The sequence below is a fragment of the Poecilia reticulata genome, linkage group LG1, assembly GCF_000633615.1.
Source record: "Poecilia reticulata strain Guanapo linkage group LG1, Guppy_female_1.0+MT, whole genome shotgun sequence".
NCBI classification, from domain to species: Eukaryota; Metazoa; Chordata; class Actinopteri; order Cyprinodontiformes; family Poeciliidae; genus Poecilia; species Poecilia reticulata.
This window is the reverse complement of record NC_024331.1, coordinates 12,420,575-12,440,191: the sequence shown is the minus strand read 5'-3', so window position 1 is coordinate 12,440,191 and position 19,617 is coordinate 12,420,575. Positions and strand designations below refer to the sequence as shown.

Genomic DNA, 19,617 nt, shown 5'->3' with positions numbered 1-19,617 from the left:
TGCTTATACATTGTGACATTTTATGACAATTTTGTGCAGGACATTAAACGTTCTGTAGCCGACTGTTAGGACAGCTCAGTGGTATCACAGGGTCGGCCTGTCAGCAACATTTAAAAGATGTGAAGCATAAAGTGCAAGAGTGTCATAAACATAAAGTGTTTCCCCCTGGTAAGGATCTAAGAGTATTTGACAGCCAGTATCACAAGCTTTTTACCCCTTACSAATTGTACTATCATTTTCTTCACAGGACTATGTCCAGCTGTACAAATATCACTCATAGTTTAAGATAAATGTTATGAATCTTCTTTTACAGAGGAACACTTTCACAAGAGAGCTTTGCATTTTTGAAAAACTGATGAAGACGCATTTAGCAATAATTTCCGTTTTTGATGGTTTTATTAAACAGTCATGGAAAAATTCATCATTTTGACAGATTTTCCTGTAATGACAATTTGTTTCTCTGCCATTAGCACATATRAAAGTGAGTGAATGAGATTGATTGACAACACTAAGACCCTCCTCCTCGTTCTGATAGGTTACTTTTGATGGGAATTATGCATTACTCTAGTTTTAGACAGCAGTCGCAGCTCAGGTCAATGTTTGTCCCGGGTCCCAAGATTCCTGGCGGCGCCCCTGGCTGCGACTGCCACGATTTGAGCTCAGACTTCCTGGTCTACCGGCTGCATTTGAGCTTAAAAATKTAATTATTATRCACCTTGAAATGTTCCTTAACWGCCGCTGAAATGAAAACACACTCACCTAATTCGCCCAGCAGAACCTTGGTGTAGTGACCATCTTCCATGACGTGTCGCAGCTTATTTTCTTTGTCCTCTTTCATAGCTTTTTCAGGAATCTCTCCCTCTGTTGCCCCCCGCCGCTGCTCAAGCTGGTCCACGTCTCTGTTGTTTGCTTCTCTTCAGATTTTYCTTCAGCAGATTCTGGGCAGCTGAGCTCGGTTTTCATCCAAACTAAAGGAAGCTCAGTTGCATTACTTGGTTCTACCGCAGACGAAGAAGCATCTTTTTTTTTTTTTTGGCAGGTATTCTTCTTCTTGTCTTGATTAGTGGTTGGCAAAGGCATTACTGCCACCAACTGGTCATATGTGTGGTTCCCTTCTTTGTCCCATTGTTCCTGCGTTTTCCTTTTTAATCTCATCTTTACTGTACTTCATATTTATATCTACGTGTACATACATAGCAAATATTCAAAAGTGCATTACTAGAATCAGAAAAAAATCAAATATATCTCTGTTTGTGTCTTCTATACAATTACTTAAATAGATACTAGTTTAGATGTAGTGTATATACTTTGTCATGCTCTGAATATTCTTCCTTTATATGATCATGTACCTGTTTTTTATTATTTAACCATTTGCCTTTTATAACAAATAAGAAGTTAATTGATGAAGTAATTGTGAGTGGTATAATTAAAAATTGTATAACTGGACCAATCTTTATGGACATTATCTTTATAACATCATTCACTATTCGACCATTCCTTCAAACAGCATGCCCATATCTTTGACACCTATAGGCATGCTTACAAAAGAAGAAAAAGTCAAAAATCACAAGTTTCAAGAATGTGACAATAATGTTCAGGAAAAGTATTGCAAGCTATGCAGAGCCAGTAAAGAAGGGTGGTTGCAAGAAGTGAAGAAAATGTTGCAGGACTGAATGTTGCAGGACAAATATTCCTGCACATGTTATATTCCTGCACATGTGATCGATTGCACTGATTAGATTTAACATAAGACTGAGGAAAAAGTAAAAATTCTGAGAGGAACAGAGAAATTATTGKAAATGAAAGAGCTGAAAAAGCCGAAAAGTCAGGAAAACCAAATGATACGACAAACTCAATATTTTAAAATAAAATGCAAGAMGTCATATAGCAGATGGGTAGGAGTATCAATCATTTTAATATTTAAAACATTTCTTAAGAAACCAAATGTTTTTTGTGTTAATTTAGACAAGAATATGCGGAATAATTCAAAGCTTGTGGGTATATTATGCTCACCTCAGAATTAGATATTCTGATAGAAATGCAACAATTATTGTACCAAATTCAAATGATGGCTGTTTCTGCTAAGTTTTTATGGGTGTACCTATGGGGTTAAAAGGAAATTAAATTGCAGATAAGGTTGCAAGAAATAGCTCCATTGTCATGATGGTTGACTGAGGTCAAAGAGGATTTTAAAATATTCAAAAAGACTGAAGGAATGGTGCAAAGGCAATGGGAAGAAGAAAGGAAAGTTGGAGAAACGAAGATTGCAGAAAGAAACAGGAAAGAGGACGTTGTTATTTCATTCAGATTTTTACATAGTGGATAAAATGAAACATTATTCATAATCATAAACATATTTCAGGWAGATGTAATTATTGTGGACRAAGAGAATCAGTGGAGCGTGATGTGGCGCAAGAAGAAATAACGAAAGTTATTGGTTGAAATTCTTGTAAAAGTGAAAGACATTTTATTTAGAAAACTCGAGGAATTAATGTTGTCAGCATTTATTTGAATATCTAACAAAAAATGTCTAATTAAAAATAATATTAGGGGCTTTTTTTAAGCAAAGTTAATAAAATTGTCACTCGGACACACACTATTCACCAGTTGGTGGCGGTAATGCACTTTGTTTGCCAGCCGCCAGTAAACACCAGAAGAAGAAGCAGAAGAACAAGAAGAAAAGAACACGAATAAGATGAAAATAGAGGCAGTTCAGACGGTGACAAGAGATTTGGAAACAGCTTTAAAAACAAGGACAAAGCAAACAACATCATGGAGGCTGGTTTCTACCRTAAGGATCTGTTGAACGGATTAGGTTAGTATGTTTTTGTGTCTGTTGCAGTTGATAGACATTTTAAGGCGACGAATGGACTAATTACCTTCTTAAAGCTCAAATGCAGCCAGTAGACAGTAAATATGAAATACTAAGTTAGGCGGTAGAAACGACCAGGAAACCGATACATGTTATTTTAGAAACGAGGGTTCCCGTGTTAAAGAAAAGCTAAAASCTGTTTTCAATTCGACAGTGGTTCCGACAAGGGATGTAGAATAAMGCTTGATTTATGGTTGATGAATGCACTGTGTGAGGATAACAGGCCAACTTACTCCAGCATTTATACTCCAGCAACCTTTTTTACCCTGTATCCACATCCCTTACTGTCCCCAATCAAATCATTTTGATTTCACTGCTGTTATGATTATTGTTGTTTCTATAATCATAATCAAAAATATTTTATAACTGAGCATCCCACTTAATGTCATATGCAGTAGTTTAACAGAGAAGAAAATGCCACAAGAATAAAAAATATATTTGTTTTCAATTTTATATATATATATATAAAGTAATAATTTTTTTATTATTACTTTATTTTTTTTATTACACTTATATAAGTCAGTCCTGAGGGTAAAAAGTGTCAGGTTTTGCTTCTTTTTTTTTTCCCTGTAAAAATAATTATCCATAAAAATTTAAGTTATTAATTTTCGACTTGTTCAAAGCTGAGACATACAGATAAAAAAATATTCCATTTTGCGGTTCATTTCTGGAAACTTTGCGTATCTAGGGGCTTTCTCATTTTATAAGTCAAGCGTTTTTGGACAAAACAGACATATAATTATGGGAAAACTTTTTTTAAATTATGAAAAACTTTATACCTATGGATAGGTTTGAAGCTGTTGAAAAGATTTATTGCAGTGAAAATGTAAATTTAAACAAAAATGTTAGGCTTCAGATAAATCAGCTCAGCCAACGTTGCAGTCTACATATTTTCTAATGTGTTCCCATGTTTTTCTGCAGATGTTAAGCAGATGCTGATGGTTAAAGAAGAAACTCCTGAAGACCACAGACCTGTGGCTGAGCTGCATGACCCAAAGCCGCAGCAGATAAAAGAGGAAGAGGAGGAAGTCTGCATCATTCTGGGGACAGAGCAGCAGGAGACTGATGTTACTCCTATAAAGAGTGAGGATGATAAAGAGTCCATTCTGCTCTCACAGAATCTTTATCAAGACCACATTAAAAGCAGAGAGCTTTCAGAAGAGGCAGGAGATTGTGAAGATGATTTCATTTCTGTAGTCATTAAGGATGACGAAGAGGACAGTGATGTAAATCGCTCAGTGTCTGAGTTTGAACACTTGTCAGACTCTGGACAGAAAACTGAGGACGAGGACAGTGACTGGAAGGAGAGAGGAGCTCCTGAGTCAGACGGAAACATTAACAACCCTTGTAGCTCCTCTGAGTTTCCTGAAGAATCTGTTTGCTGTGGCCGGGTTCAGGAAGAAGTTACACATTCAGAAATGGGATCTTCGAGCTCCCTGCATAAGGAATTTTTTACAGAGAAGAAAAGCGTGGAGTCGGGAAGGAAAGTCCAGACAGGAATGAATTTTAGTTGTGAAGACTGTGGTAAAACGCTCAGCGGAAAATACACTTTAAACACACATAAGACAATCCATACAGGACAGAAAGCTTTCTGCTGTGATGTTTGTGGACGAAGATTTGGTGATAAATCGGGTTTAAAAAGACACAAGATAATCCATACAGGAGACAAACCTTTCTGTTGTGACGTTTGCGGACAGAGATTTGGTTATAAATCAAGCATAAACACACACATGATAACCCACACGGGGCAGAAACCGTTCAGTTGTGATATTTGTGGACAGAGATTTAGCCAAAAAGGAAGCTTAAACACACACGTGAGCAGCCACACCGGACAGAAGCATTTCTGCTGCGATCTCTGCGGGCAAAGATTTAACCGTAAGTCAAGTTTAAACACGCACATGAGAACCCACACAGGCCAGAAACCATTTTGTTGTGATATTTGCGGACAAAGATTTAGCCAAAAATCCACTCTGACTACACACTCGAGAATCCACACGGGACAGAAACCTTTCTGTTGTGACGTCTGCGGACGAAGATTCGGCGACAAGTCAAGTTTAAACAGACACAAGATAATCCACACCGGACAGCAACCTTTCTGTTGTGTTATCTGTGGACGAAGATTTGGTAACAAATCAAGTTTAAACAGACACATGAGAATCCACTCTGGAGGGGAAATTATTTAACACTGAATATTTGAACAACACCGCAGTAGACGACTGTGAAATAGCTGCACGTTGTCATTAGCAACAACAATCTTCTCTCTTTTCTCTTGTGGTGACATTTGTATTTCAACCTTAAAGCCGTTTATATAAGTTACTGATTTGCTTCCTTGTATTAATTGATCGTTTGTTTGCCAGGCACGTTTTATTCAAACTGATTTTATCTATTGTTCAGGTTGTGCTCTCGGTGCATGTGAATAGGTTTACTGTTTGAGAAAGAGAATCAAAGCACTAAGTTGACCTCTGTATGCCACAGTTTGCTCGAGTCAAGATAAAGTCGGCCAATCCTTGGACTAAAGTGAATCATGAGGAAAATGACCCCCAACGCAGCAGCAGATATAGATCATATCATTCATCCCTACTTAAAAAGAGAACCGCTTCTAATTATGACTTTTACATCCTCGGCTTGTTTGTGTTGCAACTTGAGATGTTTTTCGTCCAAGTCTGTATATTTGTTTGTCGTATTGATTTTGATTAAATATTTCAGAGTTGAATCTTGAGTGGCTTAATTTGTAGCGTGCATTCAGAACATGAAAAACACAGGAGAGGTCTTTGGTATTAGACACAAGTTGTTTTTGGGTCTTTGTGTCTCTTGTACCTGGAATATATCACCATCAAAGCTCTGCTACTAAAAGCTCTAGACTGAGAGAATCAGCGACAAGCACATAAACAAAATTCATGCTTTTAAATAGAATCTGTTTTTTTAATTATTCCACAACACACCACTGGAGCAACCACCTCCGTTTATAAAGCATCTGAACAGTTTAGTGAACACCAGAGATGTACATTATCAATTAATGAATTAATCTAAAGTTGATTGATCTTATCGATCGGCTAACGATTAATTGATAAGCGGCCATTTTCTTAAAAACCTGAGTTTTCTCATATCAAGAGGGCCGAGCGTCTTTCCATAACATAAAGGACTACTGTTAAAGTTTTAAAACCTTAACATTATCTTGTCAGCCTTATTATAAACTGACTGAGTAAAAAGAACTTTGTGGTTTTCTAACATTATCAAACCTAGACGTGTTTATAAAATATAACACAAGAACCTCTTACAGTCCTGAATAGAAAAAGAAAAGATTAAAATAGTGAAATATGTGAAACACCTTATCCACAATGAACAGAGAGATATTCATGTATAAGTACTGTGTGTGGTTGCTCTTGAAATAAAGCTAAAACTTCGCTCCAACAACCTTCAGAATCAACCTTCCTCATTTTCACAATGCTTCTTTCCATCATGTTACAATTTTTCATCCCTGTTAACGCGACAACTCGACAAGAGTTTATATTTCACTACAGAATCGCATAAAATGTGTTTTGCATCCCATTACAGACTCTGTTTGGACCGTTTCTCTTTCTCGTTCTGGCACGTCCCTGCCATCTTTGATTCTGCAACGACCAAACTATAACGCTAGAAACAGATCAAAGTCAACATTACTAATCGATTAGAACCAATTTTTATCTAATAAGCCATTAATTGTAAGCTGATTAATTGTTTGCATCCCCAGTGAACATTTCAATGGGTGGTAAAAAAAAAAAAAAAGATACGTACATCATGCAGACACAATCAACAGTTGATGTTAATGTGTTAGGATTTTACTAGGACACAGAGGTTGTTGGAAGATTATGGCTTCATTTCATGCTTTTATCTCATCTCTGGTTCCAGGACTGGACAGTGATTTCAGAAAGTTTGCAAACTTCACATTTTGAGCACAACTTCATTGTTTGATAGTGTTTCTGTGAACATTCAGGTTTTGTCTCTAATGTACAGCAGATTAATATCCAAACTGAAAAGCGCTCTCATCTTTTCCATTCATTAAAATATAGCAACTATGGCTGCGTCTGGATTATATCTGGGATTTTCTTTATGTTACTTTAGCAGAGGTATTTACAGGTTCCACGTCATCCCCCTTCATACAGCCAAACACATTGGAGACATAACATTTGGCTCATTCTGCTCAGTGTCCTTAGTTTCTAGGAGGTGGAGTGGATTTCCTCCTCTTATTGTTGCAGGAACAGAAACCTCACCACCACTCAGGCGGGGAGCTTTTTAAAGGCAGCAGAGCTCCAAACAGCGGTGGGGATTTTCTCATCTTCCATCCGTCAGCATTCAGATGACGTTCTCAAACAAGTGCATGGAGTGCATGATGTTTTCATCCTGGATTGGAGCAGATAAGAGACCAAAATTAAAATAATAATTTTATTAGCCGCATGCGTGTCCGGAAGGGAGTAAACTTCCAACCTTTTGGCATGTCTCCAAGAATTCCTCAATGGTGACCACTCCATCTTTATTCTTGTCCATTTTCTGGGAAAACATGAGACGCAAGTGGTTCCGAGTGGAAATCTGAAGGTCTTTGTTTTACATTTTTGCAGTGTGAGTCTAAAATATGTACTTCTACACATGCATTGAGGTGTGAATTGAAACATAAAAAAAATTTATAAAAATAGATCAAATAAATGCATCATCCACCACTGCACTACTAGTTCAAACATGCACAGAGACATTGTAATCTTGTGTTAAATGCTAACGTTTGCGTGGGGTACTTATTATAAGCAAATCAAAAAGAATCACCACTGAATGCGGGTTGCCGGTGATTCGACAAGTTTCACGGTTTGAACYTATGAGAACAGCAGCGCCTTTGCAGTAAATCCAGATAGAAAATATCAACGACCATTTTGAATCACTTTCTTCTTAATGGCGGAAGTAAACACCATTCAGGCCAGTTCCAGTGTCTCTTTATTTAACTGTGGGTTTAATCGTGTCAGCGTTTTACCTGGAAGAAGCTGTCAACGTGTTCCTTTGGATCGCTGTCCCTCATGCTGGGGTAAGTGTGCTTCCCCATCATGTTGTAGATAGAGTGCATTATGTCTGTCATCTCCTGAACCCAAAAAAGAGAGGAAGCAATAATAAGAAATGTTGAAGCAGACGAGGGCAGCTTACACAAAGAGTRAGCGCACTTCTCTGGTGATGCAGCCGTCCTTGTTCAGGTCATACAGATTGAAGGCCCAGTTCAGTTTGTCGGTGATGGATCCTCTTAAAATGATGGACAGACTTACCGCAAAGTCCTAAAGCACGGGAGCAGGGGAAAAAACAACTAAGCTCGAATCAAATCAGGACAAAATGTTGATGAGTTTATACATCTTTAGTTTATTTTTAAGGCTGTTATAGTAAAACTGCTTCAGAAGTAATGACTGATTAAATGGTTGAGTACATACACCTTTTMAAACCTATTATTATTGTTATTATTCAAGAGTCTGAGGACAGACAAAAGTATGAGAAGGAAGAGAAATATAATATCTCACTTCAAAGCTAACCAGTCCATTGTTGTGGGTGTCAAAGGCTTCAAACAGGAAATGTGCRTACATACTTGAATCTAAGAAAAAAAAGAAACAATGAATATACATTTTTTAAATGTACTAATATGACATTCTAAGCTTTAAGCATTGAGTTCCTAGTCGAWAGGAAACTTTAAAATTAACAGCAGACGCAATCATTTTCTTCATTTGAGATACACTAATTCTTTTAGATTGTCGTCCCATCATCCTCCTGTCATCTTCTTAGTCTTTTTCAACAGTAGTAACTTCCGATTGTTAACACGACTCGTGTGATGCAAGAGAAAAGTGTTTCCATTGCACTTTTGCAAAATACACGAATTTCAATTTGCAATTTGAAACGTAGTTTATGACAGGTGGAAGGTCTTTACTGTCTAGTTTGACATCCGAATGTGAAAAAGTAGATTTAAAGTTTCACTTCCCCGACCTATACACACAACACATACTGAAGGCAGAGAGTTCACGACAAAAATAAAAACATTGACAAAGGCAACAGACACTGGCTGACCTCCCTGTGGGAAGAAGTGGGCGTAGATACTTTTAAACGTATCCTCGTTCACAACGCCACTGGGRCACTCCTGCAGATACCAGAAAAAACACATCATCAGCAGGATCCGTCACCAGTCTGCTCACMCACACATAAAGAATATAACAATTACAAATATTCTCAATATTAAAACCTCCTAACTGTCATGAGAAACCGTTTTCTGACATGTAGGCGTTTTGCARGTGACAGTTAAGGAGTTMATGAATGTAAGAGAGTCGCTCATTCCCAGCAGTTCTTCAAACTGACATTTTTRAATCCCCGGTAAAGAACCTGCAGCTCCTTTTTGCTGAAATTCGTCTGCTGAACCAGACTGTCAAGTCCCTCAGGTCTGTAGCGCACTGTGGTCAGCTCCCCCTCTTCAGTTATACTTCCTGTTTAGAGAAACAGAGAAACAGTGACGTTTTACCAASAGAGATCCACACTGAAGCATCAAAGGGCGTGGGGAAAAAAGATAATTTTATGAAAATGTGTGTATGTGTGTGTGTAATACCACTTGCTTTGAGTAATTGAAGAGCTGGAGCCTGAGTGATAGCAGGGCAGCAGTTTGAGGAAGCGCTGCTTAATTGTCTTTTTGTTGGGTTTGGTAAGAGGGTTACCTGAAAGCAGCAAAGCAGAGCACATGAAAAATAAACCATGGTGACAGAGCACAATCCAAATACTATAAGTGGTTCTTATTGAAATTTAAGACAGACTAATGTGTGAACTATTTTCTGTGTAAGACTGAACTTGAAATTGTGACACACCTGTTCTGCCACTTTCTGAGAAAGAGAAGTATACTATCCAATATATCCAACAAAAAACAAAAAAAAAGATTTACTGGCTTCTGTTTTTGTATCAATATACGGTTGATAATCCATGATATCAAATGCAAAAAACTTAAATATCATGAATCTAATAATACTCTAAGGGATATTCTATATACCTAAATTCAAAGTTAGTCATTTTCCTGGTGTTTCAGAGTCTGAGCAGTATGAACATCTCTGTTTCTAATAAAAAGAAAAGGAGAATAAATACAATTTATTTACAATCCCGCTGGCTTCTATTYATTTGTATAAATGTCTACTAACAACTGTCTTGTGTTAATAATATTATTTCAATGAAGTTTTAACTTAAAAATAAATAAAACGTGAAGCTGACACGCAGGCTCACTCTCCAGCACGGTAGAGGGCGATAATGCGTCTTAACGTTGGATACCACCTGCAAAAAAATCGAGGAAGAAGAAGAACGAACGTTTGCAGACATAGACTATGTCTATGTGTTTGCAGAGGCAGATTCTTCCGTTTGAGGCAGAACAAAGCAAGCTCTCTTTAGTTTGGATGAAAGCTGAGCTCCAACTRCCCAGAAACTGTTTAAGGAACATCAGAAGAGAAGCTAAAAATGGAGACGGCAGCTCGGACTGTGGCGGAGAGCATCAGAGGGAGAGATTCCTGAAGCAGCCAAGACGAAAACAAGGTGCGACACATCATGGAGGCTGGTTTCAACCCCACGGTTCTGCTGGACGGCTTAGGTTAGTATGTTTCCGTTTCAGCTATAGCTTAGGAACATTTAAAGGTGACTAATGGATAGCTTCGTGAGCTCAAATGTAGCCAGTAGGTGTAAAACATTATGTTTTATTTTCTCGGTAGAAATGTTCCGCGTCCTTCGTGTTGTTGGTGATCACTCGGGCTTGGAAACCGATTCTGCTAAGAAACGGGATTGTGTGTTAGAGCAGAGACAACGACTTTTAGTTAATAAGGATGCATATATATATATATATATATATATATATATATATATATATATATATAGTTGTATTTTGAAAGATGTTATCAAAAGAAGTTATTGCTCGTTTGTCACAATATGATATGATGTTCCATTAGTACCAAAAATAGGTCTTTGTGTATGACATCTTTATTAATGCCGCAATAGAAAGAGCAAAGAGTCAGGGAAGAGACAGTGGACCAGAGGCCAGGAGTAGATCTTCTCAGGTAAGAAGGGATTATAGCTTGGTGAGGAAAAAGAGGAGGAAACTGATGTTTATGTGCAGCAATTTCACAATTTTTTGGAAGACCATGTTATGGCACACAATAAAGCCACTTTGACCGCAACATTTTGAGAAACGTGCCACAAAATCAGTCATTTTAGGCTGCAGCAATCACAGAAAAAAACATTACACCATCCTGGAAGGAATGTCTTTTTGAGTGTCCTTTGCAAATACTGCAGTCACTTGGATAAATAACAGCCAGCAAATCAAAACATTGCACCAAGCCACAGACACTACTAAGCTAAGAAAACCTAATAGAAGAACTACTTAAATTTTGTACCCTAGGAATATTTAGTTGAGCCTCCAAATACTTATCGTTCATTTTAGGTCGTTTTTCTTTTAATTGTTTTTACATTTAAACGTGACTTGGTATTATGTTGCCTTATGCAAAATATGATTTAGGGGCCCCGTGGTAAGCTTAATAGCAATCAGTGATAATTTGTTACTTGCTGAGGTATATTTGTGAACAAACCAAGCTCAGACACAAAGATTAAACTCATAGCATCAGGTTGGAGCTACAACTACAATCAAACTATGAATTTTATTCTTTGCGCTTTTACATAATTAACTAGCTGAAATTTAAATGTGAAATCATTTAAAGCTTCTAGTTTGTATATGTTTAAACATTTAAACAGGATTTTATTGTGTTGTACTTCTCACTAAGCACATATTGAAATTCTGGATCCATTACTCTGAATTTGACCAGCTTGTTTGAAGACCAAGCCAATAGCTAATTACTTATTTAGGATTTAAATGGAAAGCAAAAATATATAGAAATATATATTACTTATAGGTTTTATTAGCTTTTTTTTTTTTTTAAAGAATATAGTTATGTGTTTTTAAGTACTAATGCCTTCCCATAACATTATTGCCTAATCATATTGAATTTCTGTCAACTTTTATCTTCTGTTGACACTAAAACATGGCATACTGTTGGTGGACTGCGCTAGCACCCCTACCACTATCAGGTGACCTTTCACCTTGGCGGCAGGCTGTGCACATGTACAGGAATAAACACAGACAACTTTTCTTCAAAATATAACAGTCTCTTAACTAAAACAATTTGCTGAATTGGGGATTAACATCCTTTTGGACAATTAACAAGACGGCACTTGGTCAAACTTTTTAGTTTGAAGTTTGGTCAAACTAAGAAGTTTGTGGTATGGTACATTTCAGTACCATATTTAACTGGTACTTTGCGGTCATCATAAACAAACTGATGTCATCATTAATGTCTGCTCAGGATGACGAAATGACTCGCGTTGTAAACACAGCAAAATCAAGAACTGCTCCTTAGTCTAAGCAATACAGAGCATTTAATTGCAGCTGAAATAAATGATACAGTTTGGCAGCTTTTCAGGGTTTCTCCCAGTGTGTTATAAGCTTGGTGGGCTTGTTACCAGTTAATCACCTTACAAAACAGATGTTTATACCCAAGGCTCAGTGGTTTGTTTACACTCGAGCCGTTTAGCCTCAGACAGAGCACAAATACACAATCAAAAGAACAATATTTGAAGAGTCTTTTTTCTAAGCTAATTTTCTCTGACCTCACTGGAACAATTTTTAGGAATGGGGAGATTTCCGGTGGTTAGTGAGTTGACGTTCCAATGTACAAATGGATGTGGCGGCAGCAGTGATAAACAAGCAGCAAACAGATCAATTTGGTTCTAGAGTTCCTTCCTTCAGAGTTTTAACAAGCCATGATGTCTCTTGATCACTCTGTGAAACTCCTTTTTCCTGGGAATAAAAATGGGTGATGAGCATAATGCGTTTCCATGTTTGCTGCAGATGTTAAGCAGATGCTGATGGTTAAAGAAGAAACTCCTGAAGGCCACAGATCTGTTGCTGAGCTGCATGACCCAAAGCCGCAGCAGATAAAAGAGGAAGAGGAGGAAGTCTGCATCAGTTTTGGGGGAGAGCAGCTCAACAAAGAGGAGGAGATTGATGCCATCAGGTTTCCAGTCTCTACTACTCCTATAAAGAGTGAGGATGAAATACAGTCCATTCTTCTCTCACAGAATCTTTATCAAGACCAGATTAAAGGCAGATATCATTCAGAAGAGAGCGATGAAGGAGAATCTATCAAGATTGAAGAAATCGAAACTTCTCCACAATCTTCTGAGACGGAAGATTCTGAGAATGACGAAGAGGACGACGACGTAAACCATGTCTCTGAGTTGAAACACTTGTCAGATTCTGGACTGAAAACAAATGACAAGAGCAATGCCTGGAAGTCAAACGGAGACATTCTTAACAAGTCGTTTAGCTCGTTTGAGTTTGATGTTCACAGTTATTCTCTTCAGACCGGCGGGACACATTCACAAATAGGGTCTTCAAGCTCAGTTGATAGTAATAAATGTTTTACAGAGGAGAAAGATGCAGATACACAAAGTAAAGTACAGACAGAAGGGAAGTTTAGCTGCGACGACTGTGGTAAAACATTTGCTAGAAAAAATACTTTAAACAGACATAAGAGAACCCACACAGGACAGAAACCTTTCTGTTGTGATGTTTGCGGACAAAGATTTAACCTAAAACAAACTTTAAACATACACATGAGAATCCACACGGGACAGAAACCTTTCTGCTGTGATCTTTGTGGACAAAGTTTTAGCCACAAATCAACTTTAATCAGACACAGGAGAGTCCACACAGGAGAGAAACCTTTCTGTTGTGATTTTTGTGGACAAAGATTTACCGATAAAGGAAGTTTAAACACGCACAGGAGAATCCACACAGGACAGAAACCTTACTGTTGTGATCTTTGTGGACAAAGATTTAGACAGAAATTACATGTAAACATACACATGACAGTCCATACGGGACAGAAGCCTTACTGTTGTGATATCTGCGGAAAAAGACTTGGCCATAAAGTAAGTTTAAGCACACACATGAGAATTCACACAGGACAGAAACCTTTCTGTTGTGATATTTGTGGACAAAGATTTAGTCAGAAATCAAATTTAAATACACACATGAGAATCCACATAGCAGAAACCTTTCTGTAGTGATATTTACGGACTAAGATTTAGCCGTAAATCACTTGTAAACATACACTGTGTCCACACAGAACAGAAATCTTTCTTTTATGCTTTTTGTGGTCAAAGATTTGGTGAAAAACAAAGTTTAAACACACATATGAGAACCCACAAAAGACAGAAATCTTTCTGTTGTAGACGAAGATTTAGACAAATCACATATAAACACACACACACATGAAAACTCACCCTGGAAGAGAAACACTTGAACTGCATTGTTGCAGTTGGCTGTAAAATATTTGCGCGTCATTAAAGGCAACAGTCTTCACTGGTTGGTTTCAGCAGTTAATTCTGGTAATTTTTGTATCTGGGGCTGGGCAATATGGCTGAAATACGTATCGCAATATAACCATTTCATATCACAGTAATTACTGATTAGTATGGCTGTAGAAATAAATCGATTCGGCGATTATCGATATTTTCCGCCCTTGGAAAGTATCGATTTAAATTGTGTTAATAGGCCAAGTATAACTGAGTTGTGCTAAAATTAGTAAACCATATTTTTCCGAATGTCAGAGAAATGTCAAAAGCGCCGCCATTCCCCGGCTTTTTCGATTATGTGAGAGGGAATGAGATTCCAAACGTACAAAACGAAACGAAACATTAGATTCCTGTGTTTTTGGACACGTAAAATCTTCAATAAATAACGATGGGTTGTATTTTGTTGCGGAGAAACGAAGTAAAGTTGCGCAAGTAACCGTGAAAGAAGCGGAAAGGAGTAGCGGCGCGAACGGAGCAGCTGCAAAAGCAGTGAGATCGCGAAATTAAGGCAAATTTCGACTGGTAGCATTCACTTTGTAATTAGTTTTTATCTTAGCGGTTTCTCTTTTGTATATAAAGAATTACCAGAAGAATGAACATGGGTTGATAACATCCGAAGCGGGCGCGCAGCGGCGCTCTGTTTTGAGCAGGAAGACGAAGAGGAAAAACCCCCAGCCGGAATCCGCGGCGCAGTGAGGATTTCCATGATAACAATGGCTGATCGATCATTCATATTAGCAACAGACAAAGAGTATCAGAGACTGAGAGAACGATGAGATCCTGGCAGTATGAGAGGCAGCTACTCAGAGATCCAAGCAGGGGAATAGCGTTGCGTAGCTGCTGGAAGTCGATCACTACGGGGTGAGGCAGAGCCACTACTTTAGCAGTTAGAAGAAAGCAGCTTACAGCCACGGCTAACTCCGGGAGCCAAGGTAGAAAAGCCTTCTTCCCCCTAGTCCAAAAGACTGCATTTATGGCTGCATTTTTACTCCAAAATGCAGCCACAGTGTCCAAAAGAAAAAACATAAGTGCAATCATTTGCATATTGAGAGTCTACAGAGGCTCATAATCTCCCCACTCTGCTCCTGGATTACCGTTTAAACTTTTGAGTTTTATGTCAAATCCACATGAATTAAATGACAGAAACTAATTCTCTCACTGCATCTTTGATTCATTTTGTCCAGCTGCAGACTGTCCAATCATAGTCAGGTATTGTGTAGTTGGTGCTTTTAATCAGTTTTCAGTTAACTAAATTCAAGTCTATGGAACACAAAATGTCACTAAAATTACTCTGTCCTTCTAAAATCTTTCAGAAAATCATAAAAATGCACTGAATTGTAGCAAATTGTATCGCTCAACAAATATCGTGATACATATCGTATCGTGACCAGAATATCGTATATCGTGTAGTATCGTGAAATTATTGTATCGCTACACCCCTGCTTATTAGTTGGTTGGTTTAAATATTCATAATACTGCCAAACTGGTGACCTTTCCTCTTGAGCGGTTGTTCTCTTTTCTTTTCACTCCGTGTTGTGCTTTTCTACTTTTAAGGACTTATGGGAAACGGTGACAAAACTTGAAAGTGCTCCCACATACTGAAACATTATGTGAACTGTCCACGGACGGCTGAGATTTTGTTGCCGAGCGCAGCAATTGCCTGCATTTCTTGTGACAAATGAATTAATTTGCCACAACATGAATGAATAATATCACGTTTAGTAAGCTAGATGGACAAGTAGGCCTCTGTCTTCTCCACCAGAGCATCCATCGCACAACTGTCAGTGGCAGCCACGGCACTGCGACTTGCGTCTATCGGACGTATTTTTTCTATTGATATTGATCATGTGTCTATCAAAATAGACGTTGTTTCATTGCCCAGCCCTATTCAATCTTAAAACATTTTATATAAATCACTGATTTGCTCAGTTGTGTAACCGGTGGTTTCTTTGGCATGCATGTTTTATTAATTGTGTTTTATCTATTGATCAGATTGAGCTGTGGTACGGGTGTGTTATCGGTTTATGTAAATAGTGTGGTTGTTTCAAGAAAGAGAATTGGAGCACCTCTTGGTGATTGAGTTGACTATGACCTTCTCTGTACTGCAGAGTATTCTTGAATCAAGATAGCCGAAGCTCTGGCCAAAGTAAAGCATCAACAGGACAAAGATCCTCAACACAGTGGCAAATCTAAAAAGAATTTGATTTAAAAAATGTTGTCGTCCTGGAATTACTATAATCTCATCAGAGCTGTGTTGAGATGCAGACCTCAAGGAAATGAATTGGAGGGGGGAAAAAAGCCCAAGATTTTATTTTTGTATCTGCATTTAGTCGTCTGAACCCGCAGATTGGTGTTCATGCCGAAACTTCCAGGTTCTGCTGGAAGTTTCCTCCTTTTGAGACTTTTTTTCCTTTTCATTGTCACTGTTGAACATCCAGCAATGAGGGTCTGAAACTGACGTAGAAGTGGCGTCAGGACTATCAATCCCACAATCCCCACTTTCAGTTACAGCAGGAAAATTAGTAGTTTTGGGTACGAAACTGATCATGCTGCATTCCAGTTATCTTGTAACTGGGATCTTTCAGTCGGGTTTGACGTCAGACCTGAGCTAACAGCGTTCTAGTTACAGCTGGGTCGTCTTGTTTCTTTTTTTTGTTTTATTTAGTTTTATTTTATAGTCTGTATTTTTGCTCTTTTTACCAGAACAACCTCATCTTCTGTCAACCACAGCTTCTTCTGTTCCTGGTTTGTGAAGTAGTTTTCAGATGCGTATCTCTGTGGCATGCTGTGAAGTGCAACTCCCAAGAAAATAAAAAAATGCAGCAACCTCCTCCTGAAAATTGCTGTTGTGTTTTAAGCTTTTGATCGTGATTGGGACGCAGCTCCTTGTGGAAGGCGAAACAATATCCAGAAAGCAGTTGGAAAACCGTCACTGGCCGCCTTTAGGTACTACGTTTGGTGGAGTTTGTTGCCAGCATTTGGTCAGATGTGCAATCTCCTCCTATGAGTTTGTTGTACTCCCCCACAGCTGCTGGTTTGGGGACAGACACCGTCAGATGTTTCCAATCTTCTGCAAGAGGAGCACTGTCTCCCCTTTGTACACAGAACAGACATTTGTACAAGTGGAAACCTCTCTTGTATCCATCCATATTGCAAATGGAAGGTCGTGATCCCTTTGAATGGAACGTCTCGGTGACCTTTCAACCAACTCTCCCTAGCCGGAAACCCCCAAGGCCCGAATCAGAAACTGTTGGAGTCGGTATCTGAGAGTACTTGCTTGTGATTGGTCAACCAAGTACCAATCACATAAGCACCACTGGGGGCTGCTGTAATGCATCATGTACATTTTTTCTATGTATGTGTACATAGACAAAACAATGTTAACTGGTTTCTCAAATTGGTGACTGTGGTGTTTTTATGATGTTTTATTTTGGGGTTTTATGATGTGAAGCACTTTGAACTGCTTTGTTGCTGAAATGTGTGATGCAAATAAACTTGATTCATTAATATATGCCCTCAATTGAAGTTTCTCAACATGTTGGCACTTTTTAAAATTTCTCTATGTTGAACAGTTCAGGAATTACAATAATGTTTTTTTATTTAAAGTAGAATATTATTGAAGTTTTTATTCTGCTCTTGAAGCAATAGTCCTTGTTTTCCATGAAAACAACTCAATAAAAAGTAGCTTTCCATGACGTCACGTTGACCTCGGGGTCACTGTGACGTGGGGCGAGATGCAAACCAATATTTACTGCATCAAGAATACATCACATGAACACACGAGGTTTTCAGGATAGCTGAAAAATACCCTTTCTAAAAGAGCTGCTGGACTTTAGTTTTTAGTAAGAACAGCTTTTATCCCTCAGGCTTTCTTTGTTTAAAAAACGGTTTGTTTGCATTTCCTCACAGCTGTTCAGTGTTTGGTTCACCTGGAGCTGAATCCATGTACCGCCCTGCCTCCGATGAGCAACGTCTTCTGTCACTGAAGTAGTTTACAAAGATTCTGAAATCGTGACGGAAACGGCAACAAAAGTGGCTTCTTGGTTATTTTTATATGCTACTTCAGCTTGTTTCACTATATTTGGGAGCTGTCAGAAGAAGGACTGAGAGACTCAAAGAACAGAGAAATGTGTGTGTGTGATCTCCACAGAGGAGAGAAAAAACAAAGATAAATACACTGATCTCAGCCTACATAGGCTCCCACTGACAGGTATAACTTTAGCCTTTTTTCACAAAAAAAAAGTATTTTATTTCAATGCAGATTCATAAACTACGGTTTACTTTAAGGTATACATTTAAATACCTGGTGGCAAATAATAAATATTTGACACTATTCTGAGTGGAAGTTTGATCCGTCTTCATGTTAGGAATAGTAAAATTAAGAGATGTGTGCTGTGCATACTGGTCTGTGATCAGTATCGGTTTACAACTTCATCGTTAACATGTAACACACAAAGAAATACAAGCAAGTTTTCTTTTTTTTTTTCAACCACAGCCACAGACATCAAGGTTAGGGTTATTAGAATCTGTAGAGCGAGTACGTCTTACACACACACACACACACACACCACAAATCTGGCCTTTCCTAAGTGCCCAGATGACAGAAAGCTGCGTTTGTAGTTTATTACGAGAACAAGGCTGTGGCAGCATCATGCTGAGAGCTTGTTTTTCTTGAACATGGTTAGAGATTATATAGTTGCAGCAAAGAAGCAATTCCACAAGTTTTGACTCAACGTGTGTCACAATTTTATGATTTGCCATTTCTGTTCTGTTGCACTTATATCCTACTTAATTATATAAAACACTATGAAGTTTGTGGAAGTGACGTGAAGGCTTTTGCACTCTTTACTCCAAAGATGTTAAAGGTGAAACAACCGCATTAAGAAAAAAAATTATCTGAAGAATTCAGAGCAGCTACTATTACTATAAATAGATCATACATTTTTCTATCCATAAAATGCCTCATGATTTTGAGCAACAGTGGGTCTTTTTTTTTTTTTACTTCAAACTTCCCATCCTTCATCATCCCAGTGGCGCAAAAAAAAAAGTGGTTATTCGATAAATGCGACCCATAGGGGCGCTGCGCTAGAGGGGGCGCCAAAGTGATGGCGGAAAAATTCATTCACGTCTAGCATTTTCTGGATTTAACGGCTGCCTGTGGGCTTGTAAATAATGTAGTCAATACTAGAGGCATGACCCTGATTAGGCGGCACCAATGAAGGGGCGCCGGATGTACACTTCATGAAGTAGTTGTGCTCCTGCTTTCTCCTCTGGTTTCATCACGATCATGGCTCTATACTTTCTGCCATAAAACAGCATCA

General features: G+C 38.3%; 4 protein-coding genes across 5 annotated transcripts in view; 2 read left to right on the top strand and 2 right to left on the bottom strand.

Annotated features, from left to right (window-relative positions):
* LOC103465336 (gastrula zinc finger protein XlCGF57.1-like) overlaps positions 1-1,019 on the bottom strand; it is a 4,251-nt gene extending 3,232 nt beyond the window's left edge. The window contains exons 1-2 of the mRNA XM_017303823.1: positions 1,003-1,019; positions 760-914 (exon numbers count right to left, since the gene is read on the bottom strand). Coding sequence (XP_017159312.1) covers positions 760-914; positions 1,003-1,019 — 172 coding nt within the window. The remainder of the gene's footprint in view (positions 1-759; positions 915-1,002) is intronic.
* A 1,481-nt stretch (positions 1,020-2,500) lies between these two features.
* LOC103465355 (oocyte zinc finger protein XlCOF6.1-like) lies at positions 2,501-5,585 on the top strand. Its single transcript, XM_008410106.2, has 2 exons — positions 2,501-2,815; positions 3,794-5,585. Exons 1-2 carry the CDS (start codon positions 2,773-2,775, stop codon positions 5,053-5,055), a joined length of 1,305 nt encoding a protein of 434 aa, XP_008408328.1. The 5' UTR covers positions 2,501-2,772; the 3' UTR covers positions 5,056-5,585.
* Positions 5,586-6,668: 1,083 nt separating this feature from the next.
* The window catches only part of LOC103465346 (Kv channel-interacting protein 2), a 13,701-nt gene continuing 752 nt past the window's right edge, over positions 6,669-19,617 (bottom strand). The window contains exons 2-9 of one of the 2 annotated variants that reach the window (XM_008410091.2): positions 9,472-9,570; positions 9,221-9,345; positions 8,936-9,005; positions 8,398-8,468; positions 8,053-8,160; positions 7,869-7,973; positions 7,337-7,399; positions 6,669-7,252 (exon numbers count right to left, since the gene is read on the bottom strand). In XM_008410091.2, the coding sequence (XP_008408313.1) occupies positions 7,205-7,252; positions 7,337-7,399; positions 7,869-7,973; positions 8,053-8,160; positions 8,398-8,468; positions 8,936-9,005; positions 9,221-9,345; positions 9,472-9,570 (689 nt within the window). In that variant the 3' untranslated portion in view covers positions 6,669-7,204. The remainder of the gene's footprint in view (positions 7,253-7,336; positions 7,400-7,868; positions 7,974-8,052; positions 8,161-8,397; positions 8,469-8,935; positions 9,006-9,220; positions 9,346-9,471; positions 9,571-19,617) is intronic. The other variant, XM_008410082.2, reaches the window with a different exon arrangement.
* Positions 10,004-14,101, top strand: LOC103465340 (zinc finger protein OZF-like). Its single transcript, XM_017306104.1, has 2 exons — positions 10,004-10,426; positions 12,786-14,101. The coding sequence occupies exons 1-2, from the start codon at positions 10,222-10,224 to the stop codon at positions 14,003-14,005; spliced, it is 1,425 nt and encodes a 474-aa protein (XP_017161593.1). The 5' UTR covers positions 10,004-10,221; the 3' UTR covers positions 14,006-14,101.